This window comes from Onychostruthus taczanowskii, unplaced genomic scaffold (assembly GCF_017590055.1).
Source record: "Onychostruthus taczanowskii isolate IOZ18803 unplaced genomic scaffold, ASM1759005v1 scaffold28, whole genome shotgun sequence".
In the NCBI taxonomy this organism is placed as follows: Eukaryota; Metazoa; Chordata; class Aves; order Passeriformes; family Passeridae; genus Onychostruthus; species Onychostruthus taczanowskii.
The window spans coordinates 5,720,643-5,739,705 of NW_024500128.1; the positions used below are offsets into that span (position 1 = coordinate 5,720,643).

A 19,063-nucleotide genomic window follows, 5' to 3' on the forward strand; every position below is an offset into this window, starting at 1 on the left:
TGATTTCTGTAGCAATATCAAACTAGAGGTTTTTTACTGCCTCTACTCCTATCGTTCTTTTTTTGGCTAATTCATACAATACTAGTTTTGACCACAACCACTGGGGCAAAAGGGAATAGAGAGGAAAGATGTGTCTGGTAAATGGTAGAATATACCTAATGATTTATTACATTATTTGGCTGAGGGAAAGAAGAATTTCCACCACCTTACCTATTTTAAGCTGCAGATTTGTTTCCACTTGAGATGTGACGTGGAGAAATAAAAAGCTGACCTTAAAGGTGTGAAAAACGCCAATCACTTGTTTTTAAAATTTTTAAGTTTAATGGTAATAAAATGGTTATAACACTAGTAATATAATTAGAGTAATAAAATTTGAACAATTGAGATTAGGACAATATGAGACAATAAAAACAGAGAGATATGGACATCTGGGTACCTTTTTCTGGGCAACACAAGCTGGAAAAAGGACACCCGTTAACCAAGGGTTAACCCTTAAAAATAATCCCCTGTTGCATATTCATACACCTCATACATTATGCATAAATTCCATTCAAACACAGCACTTTGGTAATCGTCAACTTCTTCCTATGAATCCTAACGGTGCCTTCCTGTCTGAGCGAGGTGGGAAGAAGTTCACTTTCTGCTGATAAGGGAGCAATAAATTCTCTTTGAAAGACTTAGGTGTCCTGGGGCTGCTATCTGGTGCAAGTCCTTTCTTTTAAAAAAATATCATACATAGCATACTTTCTATTTTAACATTATGTTATAACCTAAAACTGTATTTAACACACTACTTAAGGAAATTAATACAGCATAACTTTCTAACATAACACATACCATATTCATTTTAATATTTGCAGAAAGCCAATCATAAAATACACATTTTTCACAAAGAGAAGGCGTTGGGGTGTGAACAGAGGTCAGAACTAGCACGGATAAGCACACAGGCCAAGAGGGGTTCATCAAGGATGCTTTTATTTGTGACAGCCATGTTCTAGATTACAAGTATTTCTTTCCTGTCTGTTTCTGGACTATCTTCACGTCGGCAGAGGCTTCTGCCCTTTTTCTGTGCTGTACGTGGCCACAGCAGCAACAGCGTTATGCTGCGGCCCCGTGCTCCCCAGTTTGTGTCGATGCAGCCTCTGCCCATCAGCGAGCTCTGCCCACCAGCGAGCTCTGCCCATCAGCGAGCTCTGCCCATCAGCGAGCTCTGCCCACGCGCCCTTCCTTCGCTGCCCGCCCGCTCCCGCCTGAGCCCCGCCCGCGCGGGGCGGCGCTGGCGCTGCGCGGGCCGGGCCGCGAAGCTGGCGCTGGGCCCGGGCGGGGAGGCGGCCGGCGGCCCGGTAAGGAGGGAGCAGGCGGTGCTGGGCGCCCCGAGGTGCCGTGCGGCCGCCCCGCAGGCGGCACTCGGCGCCGGGGCTTGCGCCGCTCGTCGCGGCGGAGGAGGGGAAGGAGCGCCCTGGTTCTTCCTCCGGCGCTCCCAGGGGCTGCCCTGGATTTGCAGGGAAAGGGGGGCGGTCTCGGCGGGCGGAGCCGTGACTCAGCCCGGGGGGAGCCCAGCCTTGCCGGACTGACTAAGGCGCGGTGCCGACGTAAACAGCGCGGGGAGCGCGGCGAGGCTGCCGCGTGTGAGGGGAGCGAGCGTGGCGAGGGAATGCCCCGAACCAAGCCCAGCTCTGGGAGCTCATTTCCAGTCCTTCCACGTCAATGCTATTTTAAGCAGGATGTTAGTATGACTGAGCATCAAATGCTTATTCTCAGATCGCTGTTTTGCTGATAGCAGCGCCCTTCGTCCTTTTATTCTATCTCTGCTCGGCCCTGAGCAGAGCAGAGCAGAGAGGTGGAGCCCTTGATTTCCTCTCTGCTGCTCTTTGGGTGTTCACCGTTGGTTGTGATCTTTATCTCGGTCCTGTTTCACAGACCTCCGTGTGCTTGCGGTTACGCGGCACTGCTGGCCCTTCACCTCAGAGGCAGTGTCCTTACCTCCAGCAGTGACCTCGGGCACAGCCACGGCACAGGGGGACATGGACACCAGGCTGTGTGTGAGTGGGGACAGGCAGCATCCTAAAAGCACTAAATGTATCCTAAAAGCACTTTGGGGAGATTCATTTAGGCCTAGGTTGTTACTCACATGGCAAATATAAAAAAGGGAACCCATAAGGGAAACTAGATCTGAAGCAAATCCAGCCTTGCACAAGTAAAAAAAAAAAAAAAATTAAAAAAAAAAAAAAAAAAAACAACCAAAAACCAAGTGATCAACCTGTGTGATTATTACAGAGGGTTTAAAAGGCAAAGGCTCAATACCTGCCAAGCCTGTTGATCCCTTCTGAGATCTCAGTGATTGACCTGTGTGATTATTACAGAGGGTTTAAAAGGCAAAGGTCAATACCTGCCAAGCCTGTTGATCCCTTCTGAGATCTCAGAAAGGAGAAATAAATCCTGATACTCTTCATTCTGTCCAAAAAAACCCGAATTGTGCTCTGTACTGAGAGAATGGAATTACTCAAAATACTGACAGCATCTTTTCTGAGTATTTTTCTGTGTTGAAATGTATAAAAATATTGCCCAATGGTTTGGGGGCGGGTGTGGGGGGAGGTTGGTACTTCTTTTCTTTTTAATGTGCTATGACAAAGTATCGTGTCATTGATGTGAAGTGTTGCCAGAAGGTCAAGAGAGATTATCCCTCCCCTCTACTCAGCCCCAGTGAGGCCACACCTGGAGTTTTGGGTTGAGTTCTGAGCTCTCCACTGCAAAAAAAAGAGATGGAGCTACTGGAGAGTCCAGCAAAGGCTGATAAAGATGATGAAGGGATCAGAGCATCTTTTTTGTGAGGAGAGGCTGAAAGAGCTGGGACTGTTCCTCCTGGAGAAGAGAAGGTTCAGGGGGATCTTTTCAATGTGTAGAATTGAATACGTGCAAGGGGGACGCACAAAGGATGGAGCCAGGCTCATTCCAGTGGCGAATTCCAGTCCTTGTTACCCCAGTAACAAGACCAGAGGCAAAGGGCACTTTTTTATACTGAAATGGGCAGTTCCCTCTGAACATCCAGAAACTGTGAGGGTGACCAGGCACTGGCCCAGGTTGCCCAGGGATGTGGTAGAGCTCCATCCTTGGAGATACTCATATAGTGTCTGGACATGGACCTGAGCAATCTGCTGGAGTGATGAGGTTGGACCAGATGAACCCCAGACATCCCTTTCAACCTCTGCCGTGCTGTGTTTTCTGTGACTGTTTCTTTTTTATGGGCAGATGGGTTTGTTTTGGTTTTTAGGTCCACTCCAGGTGACAATTACTAATTAAATTAATCAGCTTAGCTGTAAAACTAGCCAAGTTTTATGTAAATGCCATAATCTTCCTAGTAGCTTAAATTGCATGGGACTGTAGATACATAAGTATTTCAGTGCACTCATGTGGCAAAGGCATTTCTGCAGAGCAGCCAGGAGGTGACAGAGATCCCAGGGGTTTTGTGTTGGAGGAAGAGCTACAGAAATAAGTGGAATAACCGCCATCACTTGTGCAGTGCGGAGCATGGCAGCAAAAAGTGTGTTGACACTTCTAAGAGCTGGTGATGCAGGGTAGCAGGATACTCATGGCACCACAGGGATGGATTTCCTGGCCACAAAAATGTGCTGTGGTGGCCCAGCCTGAGAGCAGTCTGACCAGGAAGGTTCATTGCACTTGAACAAAAGTTTTTCTTTGCTTTCTCCGCTCCCCTGCCAATCTTCATCTAAAATTACTTCTGCCACTTCAGGAGTGATTCTGGATTATCTGAAATGTACACTGAAATTAATCTTTGCTTAGAAAAGCAATCAGAACAGTAATCCTTGACTCATTGGGGTGGCTCAGCTGAGCCCTTAGCAGGGGAGGAATTTATCTCCCTCCTTCCTTGTGGGGAGCACATGGGGATCTCTCTGTCTGCGTACCATTGCGATGACCACTCTGCTGCCCTGGGCACAGAGAAACTTGACCTTTCTCTGATAAACTTTCCTTCTGGGCATGTGCCACCTGCAGCTGGTTTCCCTGGCTCTGCATCAGGAGATCAGAAGAAGCCATGGGTTCTGGGTCACTTTTGAAGGTGGCATAGTTGCTGTGATGGTGGGAGCCAGCTTTGCTTCACCACCAATAGTCTCAGACTAGCTCAAGTCTGGCAAGATCTCTGGAGGTCTCTAGTGCAGCCTTGGTTACACATGATGTTCTCCAGTTAAGTTTTAAATACTTAGAAGGTCAGAGAGCCCATGACCTCTGTCCCAATGCTTGATCACCTTTGCTTTTCCTCGGATGGCATTTGTTCCATACTTCACTTGTTGCCTCTTGTCATATCCTAATGGACCTTGGAGAAGAGCCTGGGCTCCATCCCTCTACACCCTTGGGCTAATGGATGGAGGCAGTAACAAAATTTCTTAAGGCTTTTTTTTTACCTCAGCAGCATGGTGTCTTTCTGCTCCAGAAGTACACTGGAGTTACGTGAAACACAGAGAATTGTTTTGCCCTCTCATCCCTACTCCCAAGTCTGCTTACTCACTAGAGGTGCATGGATGTACATAGCTCCCTGAGGAAACTAAAACTGCCAGGTCATACAGGCAGAGAGTGAAACTGGGAGGCATACCCCATCCTGTGGGGAGCCCTAACACAGCAGAAGTTTTCTTCCTCAGAGGAGCAGTAGTAGCTGGACATGGTTGTCCCTCTTAACCATCCACACAGGGTTTGCCAGGGTGTCAGTGGGAAAACAAAGTGATTCACTGGTGGGAGTCATTCTGAATCTTTACTGTTGCCCTGATCAGTTGCAAAAGTTGGCGACCTTTGCCACAAGTGGGGTAAAATGTGGCCACACACCTGCACCATCCCTCGCTGGAGTGGGATTAGCCTCTGAGAGCTAGTGCCAGCCATCAAGCATGGATTTGCTTTGTGTTGCTTTCCTTTTAACTTTGTACTTGCCATATCACTTGCTTCAGAAAACTGTGGGCTCCCCCACTGCTTGCAATTAGTAAGTTCTTCTGAGTGGGAGCAGGACACAGTTGGTGGATGCCGTTGATTTGGGCAGCTGGCAGGAGGACGCTGCAGCCATTCCCACAGGGCAGGTGCCACCTCTGAGCTGTACTTGGTGGTGGCCTCAGACTTGCATTTCTGTCTGCCTCAAGATGGATCCCACCAGGGACTGAAAGATGGCAGGCTATGAAGCTGTGATTGCTACGGGCATAGACAAAGCTTTGCTTTTACTTGTCACTGTGAGAGTTGTGATCTGCCTGCCTGTGATCTCCCTTGGTGTCTTCACATCAGCTACATGGTACCCAGGTGCTGGGGAGATGGTCTCAGCTGCTTAAACTAGGAAGGGGGGGGGCACTGTGAATGACACTGGATTTTTAGGTGCAACTGTGCTGCCCTTTTTTCAGACTGAGGCAGTTACACACCTGGTCAGGTTGTCTAAGGAGGGAGATCTTTCATGAGGCCCTTGAATTCAGAATTGGTTTTATTGCTATTAAATGCTAGAGCAGAGACCCCATCAGTAAACTTCCCTGCTCTCCAGTGAGCGTCCAAAACAAGGCATGAAGCCACTCAGCCCACTCTTTCCTCCCAGAGATCCTGCTCTACCTTCACTGCAGCATAGGGCAGGCCAGGTCCTGGGAGCTCGTAAGGACCAGTGCTTTGGGACCACCCAGGTCTTGGCTCACATTCACAGTTGGGTTCTGGAGCACACACAGTGCCAGCGTGTACATCTCTGGTGTTGTCAGACTGAATTTGACCCTTTTCCATACATCAAATGGTAAGTGAAGGGCATTTCTGAGTGTTGTATGTGGCATCACTTGGTGAACTGGAGAGCTTTCTGCATGTTGGCTTCTGGCATGGCAGCTGCTGCACATTATCCCAGCACTTCTGAGGTTGTAATGTGAGGCTGGGCTTGCAGCAGGAATGGCAGGCTCATAGTCTGTCCAGAGCTGTTTCCTTGTTTCCATTTCCTTCTGTGATTTAATATATTCATCTTCATGTAATACTAGCTGCAATTCAGTTTTAAAAGCCGACACCATTAGGTTTGGCTCCAAAGTGTGCATGAATTATTGAGGTTGAATAAGTGCGGGGTGAAAATACACAGAGTTTTCCATTTTGTCCTGCAGCTGCTAGTGTTGCTTCGCCTCATCTGTGTTGGCCTGGTGTTTGTGTGCAATGCAGTGATGTGGACAGTCTTCACAAAGGCCTTACGACTCTCCTCCTCCTCAGCTGCTGCCTCTGTGACAACGACAGCCTCCAACTTCATCTCTTCGGTGAGTAGACCCTTCCCCAGACACTGAAGCCTGAGGAGCGCAGCGAGGTGGGAATGCCCGTGCTGGTTGTAACCCATCTCCCAGTGCAACCGGCATCGCTGGCCGCAAAGGGAGAGTTACAGGCAGATGGGAAATGATTGTGTCAGGCCTCAGCTGCTCTGATAGCTGTTCGTGGCACAGATGGTGGAACTTTCCTGGGTGGTGCAGGAGGAAGGGTGCTGCTCTGTGCCCTGCAGCAGCAACACAGTTTACTGAAGTTTTCTGATTGCCAGTGGGAGCTGGAGCTGGGAACTTTGCTTCATTTTGCTTTTCCTTTGAGCACCTCACTTGTGACAAGCCAGAGTCACCCTAGCTGGGTCTGAAGATGCATCACCTCTAGTGACAGCAAGAGAGTCTTCAACCCACAGGTTTTTTCCACTTGCTTTTTGCTCTTGACAGCAGTCCACCTTGTTTCTGTGCTCCGGTTGTCAGACAGCTCATGGTGGTGTCTAATAATCGACAATAATAATAAATGCCCAGTCAGTGGCAAATTTGGCTCCTGAGAAGTGCTGGGAAGGCAGCAAAGCACATGTGCATCTGTCAAATCCTGCTTAAGGACCACGGTATGGTTGTGCTTCCAGGCTGCTGGTGAAGTTAGTCATCTCCAGCATCATGTCAAGCAGCCATTCCTGTTGGTCATCCCAGCAGGAGTTTCCTCAACCAGGTTTTTTCCAGGGCTGTCTCTCCCAGAAGTCCTCACAGCTCTGGCAGCACAGGAGGCCTTGGGGCAGCTCAGCCCAGCAAAGCTTTGTGTCTCTGTTTTCCTTCAGGCTATCCTGGGAAGGTTGCTCTTCGGGGAGACGTGGACACCTCTGTGGTGGGTCGGCCTTGCCATGACAGTCTGTGGGCTCGCGCTGCTGCACACGGCTGCACCCCAGCTGGTGCCGGTCCCAGCGGAGAAGAAGGAATGATAGCTGCTGGAGGGGTCATGGTGCCATGCTGTCCCTCTCCAGCCTGTCTCATGACAGCATCCCCAGTCCCCACCGGCCTCTGAACACATCGGCTGCTAACCCCTGCTCACTGCTCATCTGCTGACTTCCAAAATCACATTGGTCACATCTTTCCTGGTGGTGGTATGGTGGCAGTGACAGCTTGGAGGGAGCTGGTCAGCTCTGAGTCAGTATTGTGAAAATCAGGGCCAGAGGCTTATCAGCCACTCCTCTTCTTCACACCCTGTGGCTGTGAAGCTTTCCCAGTTTGGGGAATGCTGAAAGTAAACATGGTGGCTGTGGAAGGTGCTTGTGCATCAGTATTTTTCCATGAAAGGACCTATCCCAAAATAGAAGAACAATCAGAATTAGATGCTGAAGGCAGCTGTTATTTCTGCTCTGCTGTTCCTGACTTTCTGTCTCTTGAAATGGTTCTATGCCCACTGCTACCTGTAAGGCTGTGGAGACTTTCATTAATTCCTTCAGCTTCCTCTGTCAGTCACATACACCTTTGAACTTGCCATTTGTATCTGACGTCTAGAATTTTCACTTACCCATTCCTGACATGTTAGTCACTGTAAGGTTGCTGCTCTTTCCTTTAAACCCTTACCCAGAATAGGGTTTTGATCACCATTCCTGCTTTATGTAGGTCAAACTAGTTTTGGGACAGTTCAACAGGCAACCTGCTTTCACTTGGAGTACCCATGTTCAATACATCCCTCATCCCCACTCGAGTTGACAATTGCTTTAATGTTTGGTAAAAGGGAGTTTCTCAAGCCATGTTTTTTCTACACCTCTGGATGATGCTTATTCCCACTGATGTGATGTGATCAACCAGATCACTGGTATCTGCTAAATTTTGCATCAGTGATTACTGCGTGTTCAGGTGTCAGTTTGGTGAATGCGTCACGAATCATCATTTGTAAGGTATCGGTTTAATTCCCCTGCCCACTTCTTTTTTTTCCTCCTTGGAAATTCTTCAGTTGGAATCCTAATTAAGAAACACAATGATTTCTGTAAATGTATGTATCATGGTGGTGATATCGCTTGCTTGCTCTGGGCTTGCCAGGTTGTCTCTGTCATCTTGTAATGACAGAAGGTGAGTCACGGTTGTGGCATGTGCAGAAAACCAAAGGACACGTTTCTGTGAGCATCTGTATCAGAACCTGCCAGGTCTGTCATGACTGCCAGATCTGTGCTGTGTCAAGTGTCAAATAGACTCCTCGATGGGAATGCCACTGGAGTTGGGTTTGTGCCTTCTTCTTTGAATCAGAAGAGTCCCTGTCTCCCAGAAGAGGCCAAGAGCTGTTTGCTCTGTTCCCTGCCATTCTAGCTCACCACATCCGGCAGCCGTGTCCCAGGAGGGGCAAAGCCTTTGCCTCTCCCCTCAGTGTGCTCTCAAGTCTTCCTGTCAAAGAGGGGAGCTGCATATGTGGTGGGGGAGAGGGCAGAGTGCTCTGGGTGCCTTCCCTCCCTTCCACCATGGGTCTTTGCACCTGGGGAGCTCTCTGGGTGGCAGCAGTGGTAGGGTGGGACACATCCAGTTGCCTGGGAAGCTGGGACTTGACACAGGGAACCAGTATCGCTTATTGGTCTGCAGACATGACAGCCAGGAGCCATGCATTTCTAAGTACATCAGTCTCCTTAGATCTTCACAGATAATGGAAAATTAATGAAGCCTGATTTATTTGCCCTTGTTATTAACCCTCACCCAGCTGTAAGCCATGGCTGCCTTCATGCAAACACCAGTAGAAGGACCAGGCTGTCTGGTTAGTTTGGGTGTTGTCCCATTTCCTAATAAACCATTTGGAAAGCTTTTTAATCTGGACTATCTCAAAACTGACATTTCTTTATTACGGTCATTGTTGGAGGTCAAGGTTTAGGAGGTGTTTCTTTGGAAGTGGAACGTGTGCAGAAGGTGTGAGCAGCACTTTACTTGGTGGTGCTCACCTTTAAGGCAGATGAATATAAACCAGGGCTGTAAATTCTCTCATAAATACTTGAAGGTGGGAACGGAAGTAAGTTTTTCACCAATTCCCATGGTAAGAAAAGTTTGCCAAGCAAGGTTCATTTTATGGCAGAATCCCACCCCTCTTGTGTACACAAGAGTTTGGCCATGTCTGCCCGTGGGGCCAGCGCTACAAGAAAAACTGTAATCACTGTGGCAAAGCAGTGTACTTCTGGTAAACCATTCATATGGGATCATCCAAAATGTGGCTGAAGGTAAAAAAAAAAACCAAAAAAAAAAACCAGAGGGGGATTTCCAAAATAAAACTGTGTCCAAAGCTCAGTGGCTGATTTTTTTTTTTTTTTTTTGATATTTTGAAGCACACATACACACACAATAAAGCAATGTGAGAATAGCAAATGAACTGTTTTTGACAAGTCAGTGATTCAGATGTGGTGAACCTTGTAAGGTGGCTGAAGATCATGGCCATCTCCAAGACATTGGTTTACCAGGGCAGAAGGTAGGTTACCTTTATGTGGGAACTACAGCAGTGTGCATGCATGAAGTTTTTGCTCAGTTGAGGTGAGGTATTATTAGAGAAGAGTCTTGGGCACATGTTTGCAGTCAAATTCTAGCAAAATCTCACAGGAACACAGTGCTGTGTCTACAGCACTGGTGGATAGGGACAAAGCCATGGATGTTGTCTGCCTGGGCTTGCTCAAAGCATTAGACACTGTACTGCACAACATCCTTGTCTCTAAATTGGAGACATGGATTTGATCCCAGGCACACCTACAAGCTGGGCAGAGACATGACTGACAGCAGACTTGTGGCGAAGGACTAATGGGTGGTGGCTGACCAGAAACTCAACGTGAGCCAGCAGTGTGGGCTCGCAGCCCAGAAAGCCAAACAAATCCTGGGCTGCATCTAAAGCAGCGTGGCCAGTAGGTGGAGGGAGGTGATTCTGTCCCTCTGCTCTGCTCTGGTGAGACCCCACCTGTGGTGCTGCATCCAGCTCTGGTGCCCCTGACGTAGGAGGAACATGCAACTGTTGGAGCAAGTCCAGGAGGCCACAGAATTGATAAGGAGACTGGAGCACCTGCTTCAGGAAGACAGGCTGAGAACACTGGGGCTGTTCAGCCTGGAGAAGAGAAGGTTGTGTGGAGACTTCATAGCAGCCTTCCAGTATCTGCTGGGGGCCTACAGGGAAACCAGAGAGGGACTCTTCATCGGGAACTGCTGGGACAGGGGAGTAAAGCTGTAAGAAGGAAAACTAAGGTTAAATAAAAGGAAAGAAATCCTGCTGGAAGAGGTTGCCCAAAGAAGCTGTGGATGCCCCATCCCTGGCACTATTCAAGGCTGGTTTGGATGGAGCTCTGAGCAGCCTGGTCTAGTGGAAGGTGTCCCTGGTCCTGGCAGCGTGTTTGGAACTAGATGATCTTTAAGGTCCCTTTCAACACAAATCCCTCCATGATTCTCTCACCTCCCAAGTGCCGGTTGTAACGAGTCTTTCCTGCACGTACCTCTCATTCTCAAACACAACATGGTGTTTTTCAGCGTCTTGTTCATCATCAGGCATGGCCATACCATGTCATACTTTAAAAGAGTAGAAGAAGCAGGTGCATGGTTAACAGGAAGGCTCACAATGACACTCAGGAAGATTCAAATAAGAATATTTGAATTAATGGTGGGAAGCAGAAACAGAAAAACAGAAAATTGTTGTATAAACAATGTCCAGGAGTATTGTATTCTAAGGTAAACAATGTCACATATACCTTTACAAGGAACAAAGCCAAATGAAATTACAGTTTCAGTTGCACCATAAACCGTAATTTGACTGATTAGATAAGGAAATATACATAAAAACTTTTAAATGTCTGTGTTGTCATTGACAAGGAGTCACTGAAAGTTTGTACAGCATCTCGGTCACAGCATATATTGAAATCAGTTGAAGGATGGTATGTTTGCCTAGGTAATAATTATTTGAAGTAGATGTGATAAATAAGTTTGGTAGATTGTTATGCCAAGTTTGGTATATTCAAAATTTCCAAGAAATTTGACTCAGTGCCCTCTGCTGACCCTTCAGAGACCTTAAATTATCACATTGCAAGAGTGTCCCACATGCACACATAATTACACGATCTTGCAAGCCGTGGGGTGTTTTTGAAGAAGGAAGTCCTGTGACTCAACTTGCCAGAAGAGTGGCTCTGACCTTGTCTGGCACAGAAAAAACATGGAATTAGGAATAAATGGGTACTAATCCTGGCATGTTCAGGGTGCTCTTCTGCAGAAGAGCAGCAGCAAATCTTCATTTTGGGGATCTGAGAGGTGCAGAGGGAAGTTGCACAATATGGGCACTTGTCTACAGCAAGTGGTGTGGTGCCTGCAGCTCACTTGGTCTTGGAGGAAAATCTGGTCAGTGGGGAAAGCCTTCCCAGGAGAACCAGGGCTATGCCCCTAAAAATCAAGTGTGTGGAGTGTTGTACCACGTGACTTTTTAATGGAAAGGATTAAAGAAGACAATATTCCTGAGAATGTTGTCCTTCCTGAGGACAGAACAAAGTACTTTAAACTGTAAAATAACACCTTGCTTTAGGCAGATGGTTGTTGGGCTATGTGTTTCAGTGCCCTTTCTAAGGCAAGTCTCTTTCCGGGTATTTAACACCAAAAAAAAGAGGTCAGCAACTTGCTTGTAAAATCTGAGATGGGGTCCTGGGCCATGGGCAGGGAGGAGGGGGAAGCCCTGTGGGTTGGGCAGGGGCAGCCAGTCCCAGTGGTGCTCTCAGAGTCCTAACATAGTCAGTGGTTCTACCTGGAGTGTTTTTTCCAGTGCTGGACCCCCAAATTCAAGAGGGATGTAGGAAACTGATCTGGCTCAAGGATTGCAAGATGGCATGGGCGTAGGAGGAGATGTGGCCTGGCTGGAGACAAGGAAGGCTCAGGCTGACCCAGTTAGCCTTGGAAAGGAGTTCCAGAGACAGCACAGAAATGGCCAGTACTAAACAAGGTAACAGACACAGGTTGTCTCTTAGGATTTTCAAGCTGTCCATCAGGGGAAAAAATGTCACTAGGTTAGTTGCCTATACAAGCAGATACAAGTCTCTGCCCATGGAGGTTTTCAAGACTCAGCTAGACAAAACCTCAAGTGACTCAATCTAGTGTTGGTGACCATCCTCTCTGGGCAGACAGATGGATTTCCTGTGACCCAGGGGCCAATTTCATTATCACCACCATCTATAATGGTTTGACCTTCTGCCTCCATGTTTAGTAGTTCCCATTAAATCCCGCTGTGCCACAGAAAGGAGGTTCCCCCTTGAAGGCACCATGGAGATCTAGGCTGCCAGAGGCTTGGACTCTGACCACAGAAATAATGAACACTTGCATGTGCATTCATAGCCCTAAAACAAATTTTTCAAAGGAGAAGGACTCCACACAATAGCAAAGTGCTTTGTGAATTTGAGCCTTCGCTGGCTGAGGGGATAGCCAGGTGGGTGCAATGTCAGCGATGGCTCCCAGGGCTGGGCAGGGCTGACCAGCTGCAGCTCCCCAGCATGGGATGCCCGGAGGGATGACTGGGAAGCCTGGACCTTGTGTTACTCCATCCCATGGCTGTGTGCAGCACCACAGTGACCCATGGCCAGCAGCAGCACTTGGCATGCACATGAGACTGTTTGCCCTGGGAGCAGCAACCAGCCAGCCATGCTATTCACTCTCCAACCAAATTTTTCAGTTTCTGACTGTTTAATAACATTATTCATTGTTTCAATTTTCCCTTGAGGTTTAAGGAAGGGTGTCTGTGAGTGGCTGTACTAATTGCCAAGATTTCCTAAGCAGCTCCCTTCATGCCTTTGAAGTCCTGAGGGATTGCTGGGTTAAAGCCTGGGGAACTCCTGGGTGGGGCTTCCCGTTCCCATTTTGCTGGGGGGAGATGATGCACAACCTGCTTAGCTCCTGCACAGGTTTTGCGGAACTCAGAGGCTCCACTGCACCCTGAGGGGATAAATCCATGACAATGGCAATAAGCGAGAGGGAAGGGCTGAAAGGAGTGGTAGTAGGTGGGGTGCTGTAGATGGTGCCACCACTTTTGTACATTTTGAACCTGTTGCTCAGTCTCGTTTTTCTCAGAGATCACTGTGTGCCTGTGAGAGTCCAAGCTGCCTGTGGGACTCGGGGCTGGGGCTCGGCCGTGTGAGTAACTCAGGGCCTCCCTTGGCACAGGCAGAGCATCTCTGGTTTTGCAGCGAGAAGTGAGAGTTGGACAGCTCTGCTTGACACTGGGACCTGCAGCGCGCAATGTCTGAACAGCAGCCAGGGCTCTGACCCTAATTGCTTTCAGTAAATTAAGGCAACACTTAGAGAGAAATGAGCAGTGCCCCAGGGAAGGATGAGGCATTACAAATATATTTTCCAATGCCAGTTGACTGTTTCGTCATCCAGATAGGAGGTAAGTGACTTTTCCCCTTCAGGACACTCCAGTGTTAGGCAATCACAAGCACGATTCTGCTAGGAACCAGTATTGCATGAAAATGCTTCCTAGAAAACCCTGGTAGTCATGGAGTGAGTGGAGCATCATGAGCTGCTGTGAAGGACAATAGCGTGGATGCTGTGACAAGGGGTGGGTGGGAGGGAATACTGTGGCTTGGTTGCTTTTCAGGGCAAATAGCCACAGACCCCTTGGCTCAGTCAGTCCTGCCATACCTGGAGACTGTCACTTGACGGATGCATTCAGGGACGGGACAAAACCTTTGCACCTGCTGTGGTTTTGGTCTGCTCTGGTGCAGCACATGAGCCAAATCCCCAGCACTGTGCAGGACCATCTCCTCCTTGCAAACCTTGCTCTAGGAAGTTTCTCCCTTCCCACCACGTGACAATTTCAGTTGCAATGCTGGCTGGCGGGAATGCAGCATGGCTCAGTGTGACCTGTAGTCTGCAGACCATGTGCATCTTGATGTATACAGACACACACCCACACAGACAGGTGGGAGAAGCTGCTACACGTCCCCTGCAGAAAGAAATGTTACTCGAAGACACTGGCATGCAAGTTTCTGTTTTCTCACTTAGACATTTGCAACCAAACATATATCCTGTAGGTGGGAAGGTATTCTTTCAGTATTTTCCTTGTTCGCTGGAACTGTTTTTAATACATGGATAAACTATTTTATCCCTGATTCAATATTTGCGCTGTTGATTTCCTTGCCCTTACCATTTATTTTTTGCAGCCCTCTTTTGCTTTATTTTTCCTCGTACCTTTTCATATTGTTTGCTTTAGGTGTAGGCTGTGGGTATGTGTTCACACTGCAATCAGTCAGTGTGGTCATACATGCAAGCAAGTTCATGGGTCAGTGGCAGTAGGGTGGATACAGCCCTGGAATAACTACACCCACCCACTTGTTGGACCCTTTCCAAACACACACTGTAGGTTATGGGATGGCATAGTGATGGGGTCCTTCTCCCCATTTCAGGTCTCTGGAAGGGATGAAGGTGTGAGGGGGGAATTAGCAGGTTAGGGCCACTCAGACTGCAGAGGAGACCATCGTGCTTTGTAATAGGGGCTGAGAAGACCCTAAGTTGCATGGAGAAAGTAAGCTGGAATAATGGAGAAAGTGCGCTGTTAATTGTCTCCTCTGCCACAAAGGCAGCCAGTAAGCGTCAAAGCCAAAGGAGCTTCCTCTTCTTGCAGTGTGTCATTTGGATGAGGAACTCCTGCCTGCAGTAAGCAGCAGAGGCTAGCTGGCTCATCAGGTTCAAAAAATGGGCAAATATTTTTAAAACAGCTACTGTCTGGAAAAGGTGACATGATGGAGATCTTTCTTTGTAATTTATTGCACAAAATTCTAAAGTCTTTTGCTGAGAAGCAGAAGTACCTCATGTTGAGTTGTTTTAGACTAATACGTAATATCTCGGCACTGGAGCATGCGTATTTCAGTATTTCCAGTGCAACAGTTGTACTAGAACTGAGGGTCAAGAAGTCATAGTACTGAAATTCCAGGTTCAGCCTTCACACGTTGCTCCATATATCTAGACTGATATTGCAATTTTGCCTTTTGCGCCTTAGCTAGGAAAGGGATCTTAAAAAATATTTTAACATCATAGAATTTTGGCTTGCTCTTAAAGCAGCTCTCTCTTTTGTCAGTGGCCTAAAACCTCCATTTCTGGGCCCACAGAACGTCTCTTTCAGGGCAGGGAGAGTGTTTTGCCTGAGTAGCCGTAAGTCTATGTTTGATATATGTGGAGGAATGGTCGCTGTTTGATCTCTGTCTTTGCCTTCTTCAGGAGCAGAGCCCTTGGGTGGTGCTGGGTTGGGCACAGGGTGATAACAGTTTTCATTCCTTCTGCAGGTAAATGCCCAAAGCCAGTCACCTATATCCCTAACTTAGGTCCAAAAATCCTCTTTCAGTGTTCATTTGGAAGGAAGGAGTAGGGTTTCCATGGCTCTTGTGGGTCCCTTACAACTCAGGATAGTCTATGATTTCACGATGCTGTGAAACAGTGGAATTTCCATAATAATTATACTGGCATCAATCACTTCTCTGGTATTTGCCTGTGAGAAACTCATTACCAGGTACCTGGGGCCAGATGACTTGGAATCATTTAAGATCTGGGCTTGGCCATCTTTCATCAACCCCTGACGTCCGAATGCCTACCACAAGCTGGCTCATGTTGGATTAGAAGTGAATCTGCCTGCTGGATACATGGGATGCCCTGTGGGCACAGACCACTGTCATGGTCCATGGTGGAAGTACTTGAGTGAGAAGTGATCAAATCAATGTTCCTTTCAGAGCAACAGCAGCGCTGGCATGCCAGGATCATTGTGTGGATGTGGTGTGTCTCAATACTAGGACATTCCTAAAGACTGAGGTACATCTTAATGAAATTGTGAGAGCAGCTCACCTCAAATCCAGCTCAAATTAGATGGACCAGATCCTCAGCTGTTCTTCTGTGCTTTTTTATTCTTTGACACCCCCAAGATTGCTTACTTACTTATCACACCCTAGGCTGTGATTCAGGCAGGACTCAACACCTACTGGGTGGTGCACGTGGGAGCAGTCCTGTTGTGGTCAGTGGAGGACATCTCCTCACCGTGGTGCCCCTCAGGAGCCAGACAGGGGCTGTGTCCATGCGTACCATGCCGGATGCACTGCTCACCCTCTGACACCTCACAGCAACCCCGTGGGAAGGCTGAGAGGATGAGTTCACCCTTCCAGAGCGCGGAAAAGGAAACCTTTTGTTCTGTTATTTATTTTGAGTGTTACTCTGACTAGACATAGGAAAAAAAAACCCGACAAAACAAAATCAACTTGAAGCCTCAGGTGTTTACAAAAAATGTAGCTCAGTATACTGCTGTTATAAAGGGCAGCTTCTCATGGGGTTGCAAATGAATGAAAATGTTAAGCTGAGGATTTGTCTTTCCTATTTGGCATCAATACCTGTGGTCATGCTCTGGAAGTTTGACTTGTTTTGTCATTTTTGATACACAAAATAAACAAAACCTGAGACAAAGGCCAAGCTTGCAAATAGGGGAGCAGCCACTGGGGAATTTTATTTTATTTGTTTGCATTTTATTACCTTCTTGTGCCAGCTAATTAGGTGACCTTGCAACAGACAGATGTAGATAAGGCTGACCGCCTCTGTTGTCCTATTTTGCAAGCTGGGAAGTAAGTTGCTGAAATTATTGGAATAGGGAGATTGCCTGTGGGGAAAAAAAAAATCTCCTGCCACTGTTAATTAAAAGACTATAGTTTTATGAGACAGATTGAAGTGATTAACTGTTATAACTGTTTGGGGATAAAAAGATTAAATTTAAATGAGCTGGTGTTTTTCATTGCTGCGCCAAGAAGAAAAAAGCCATGGAGTTGAACCATAGCCAGCCACTCTGATCAGCAAAGACAGGAGATTTACCTGTAAAAAGATAGAGATCACCTCCTGACAACGTGAAAAAACTTGAAACCACATCTTTTAAAAACATTCCTGTAGTTTAAGCTGAAATTCCTCTTCTCAGACCTTGCCAACAACTCTTGGAGAGTATTGGAGTTCATGGCCTTTCCTGGCAGGGCAGGCTTGTACGAGCCAGGGGCGGGAGGTTGTGTTGGGAGCGTGGTACCATGCGCCAAGTTTAGTTTTGTTGAATTGAGATACTACCAGTGTGTAGAGAAAGCTAATGGGAACAGGCTAGACCAGCAGCTGCACAAAGCAAAAGGAGAACTGAAACCATGCCCCAATGGCCAAACCTGCCCCCAAAAAAAGGTCAGCCACCTTCCAAGATGGAGGAAGTTCAAAGGTGGCAGGGCAGAACCCACACCAGGGTAATTTTTACAATCTTTCCTTGAACTCTGATGTTTAAAGTGAGGGTCAGGACAAGCACACTGTTGAAATTAAAGTTTTGCAAAACTCCACAGGACTAGAAGTATGACTGTGCCTGGTGAATACATGCCCTGCTTCCCTTGCTCACCCTCCATCACACATCTAGAACATTTTTTTCAGAAGCAAAGTGTTACCAACATAAATCTGTTCCTGTTTGCAAAAATCTGTAATTTTGCTGTAGGACTATTGTGTCAACACAATTTAAGATGCCTCCAATCAAGCATAGAATGATATATAAAACAGGTTGAGACTGGATTAGGAAGCTACTGTCAGTGACTTCAGCTGATGTGGATTACTCTTGCTGCAGTTAGTGGAAACCAGTAAGATACATCATAATTGTTCAGATTACATGCATTACTGGTTATGTTGTTGTACTGATATTCCGTGTATACTTCACTTCATCCCATACTGCTTCTAAACAAAAATGTCTTTCACCCTCTAGGAGGAAGGAAATGCAGAATAAAAGTGACACAGAAAGGTAAATCAGGGCTGTGGTGTTTTTGTCAATAGTGAAACACATAGTTGCCCGCGCATTGTCTGGTGCTGAATGCTGGTGAGTGATGCTCCGTCTGCTAAGAACATTGGTGGTTCAGATGTTCTTGTTCATCTTCAGATGTTCGGCAAGATTATGGATGCGTGCTGAACCCTCAGTGCCCCGTGGTGCCCTAGTCATGCTCTCAAGTGAGGACACCCAACATACACCTGCAGCAAGCAGCGACACGCTCGGAGGGTGGGATCTGCTAACTCAGCTCCACGTTTGCACCAAGGGAAACAGCCCTCCTAAAAGGAAATGCCTGCTTACCTAAACCAGTGGAGACAAGTCGGTGCCTTTGAAGGCTTCCACAGGGAGATCCTCTTTAGGAACAACCTACATTTAGATGGGGCAGCCTTGCAAACGGAGTTCTACACTGCTGAACCCTGGGCTGCTCCCACTGAGGGAGGCGTCGGGAGGCTGAGGCTGCTCCCACAGCTGAGCCACCTCTAAGTTTCTGGATGCCTGGGGATGTTTGTATCTCTTTCTGGACACTGTGCCTGTGTCACTGGTGGCCTGTCTACCACCAGCTCTCCTCTCTGTGGTGTAGGGTCATCTCTCCATCTTTGGTCGCCCTGAGGACCAGGGTGACAGTGGGGCATGTGGGGTTCAACCATGTCCTGGCAGAGACCTTTGGCAGAGCAGCCAGCAAACAGCTCCTGTTCCACCACATTTCTTCCTTCTCCCAGACATAGCCTGACTCTCCTCTTTCCCACTCAGTGCTCCCACTGGGCTATCTCCCTTGAAGTCCACCTCATCCTGTGGGGAGGAGGCCATTGCTAGGAGCCTTCAGCTTTTCAACCCACATGTGTAAATGCCAGATTTTAGCCCATGGCTCCAAGTACTTCTGTTCCAAATGTGATGACACAAACCTCACTAACTTATAAGAATGTTAGGCTGGTCCTAATGGGGAACTCTCTTCTCCTAAGGATTAAATGTTTGTGTGCTTCCTTGTAAAGTTAGCCCTGGAATTGCAGTCCTGGTGACCTGGATATTA

General features: G+C 47.5%; 1 protein-coding gene across 1 annotated transcript; it reads left to right on the top strand.

Moving 5' to 3' along the window:
* Positions 1–1,100: 1,100 nt before the first annotated feature.
* Positions 1,101–9,511, top strand: TMEM42 (transmembrane protein 42). The gene is made up of 3 exons (XM_041407724.1): positions 1,101–1,343; positions 6,111–6,257; positions 7,067–9,511. The coding sequence occupies exons 1-3, from the start codon at positions 1,101–1,103 to the stop codon at positions 7,205–7,207; spliced, it is 531 nt and encodes a 176-aa protein (XP_041263658.1). The 3' UTR covers positions 7,208–9,511.
* Positions 9,512–19,063: the final 9,552 nt, after the last annotated feature.

What these genes read in the sequence shown, in the direction of transcription:
- TMEM42 (XM_041407724.1), top strand. Translation starts at nt 1,101, where the DNA reads ATGCTGCGGCCCCGTGCTCCCCAGTTTGTGTCGATGCAGCCTCTGCCC. An exon ending in GGGAGGCGGCCGGCGGCCCG is followed by an intron (nt 1,344 to 6,110) that starts GTAAGGAGGGAG and finishes TTTGTCCTGCAG; the next exon opens with CTGCTAGTGTTGCTTCGCCT. An exon ending in CCTCCAACTTCATCTCTTCG is followed by an intron (nt 6,258 to 7,066) that starts GTGAGTAGACCC and finishes GTTTTCCTTCAG; the next exon opens with GCTATCCTGGGAAGGTTGCT.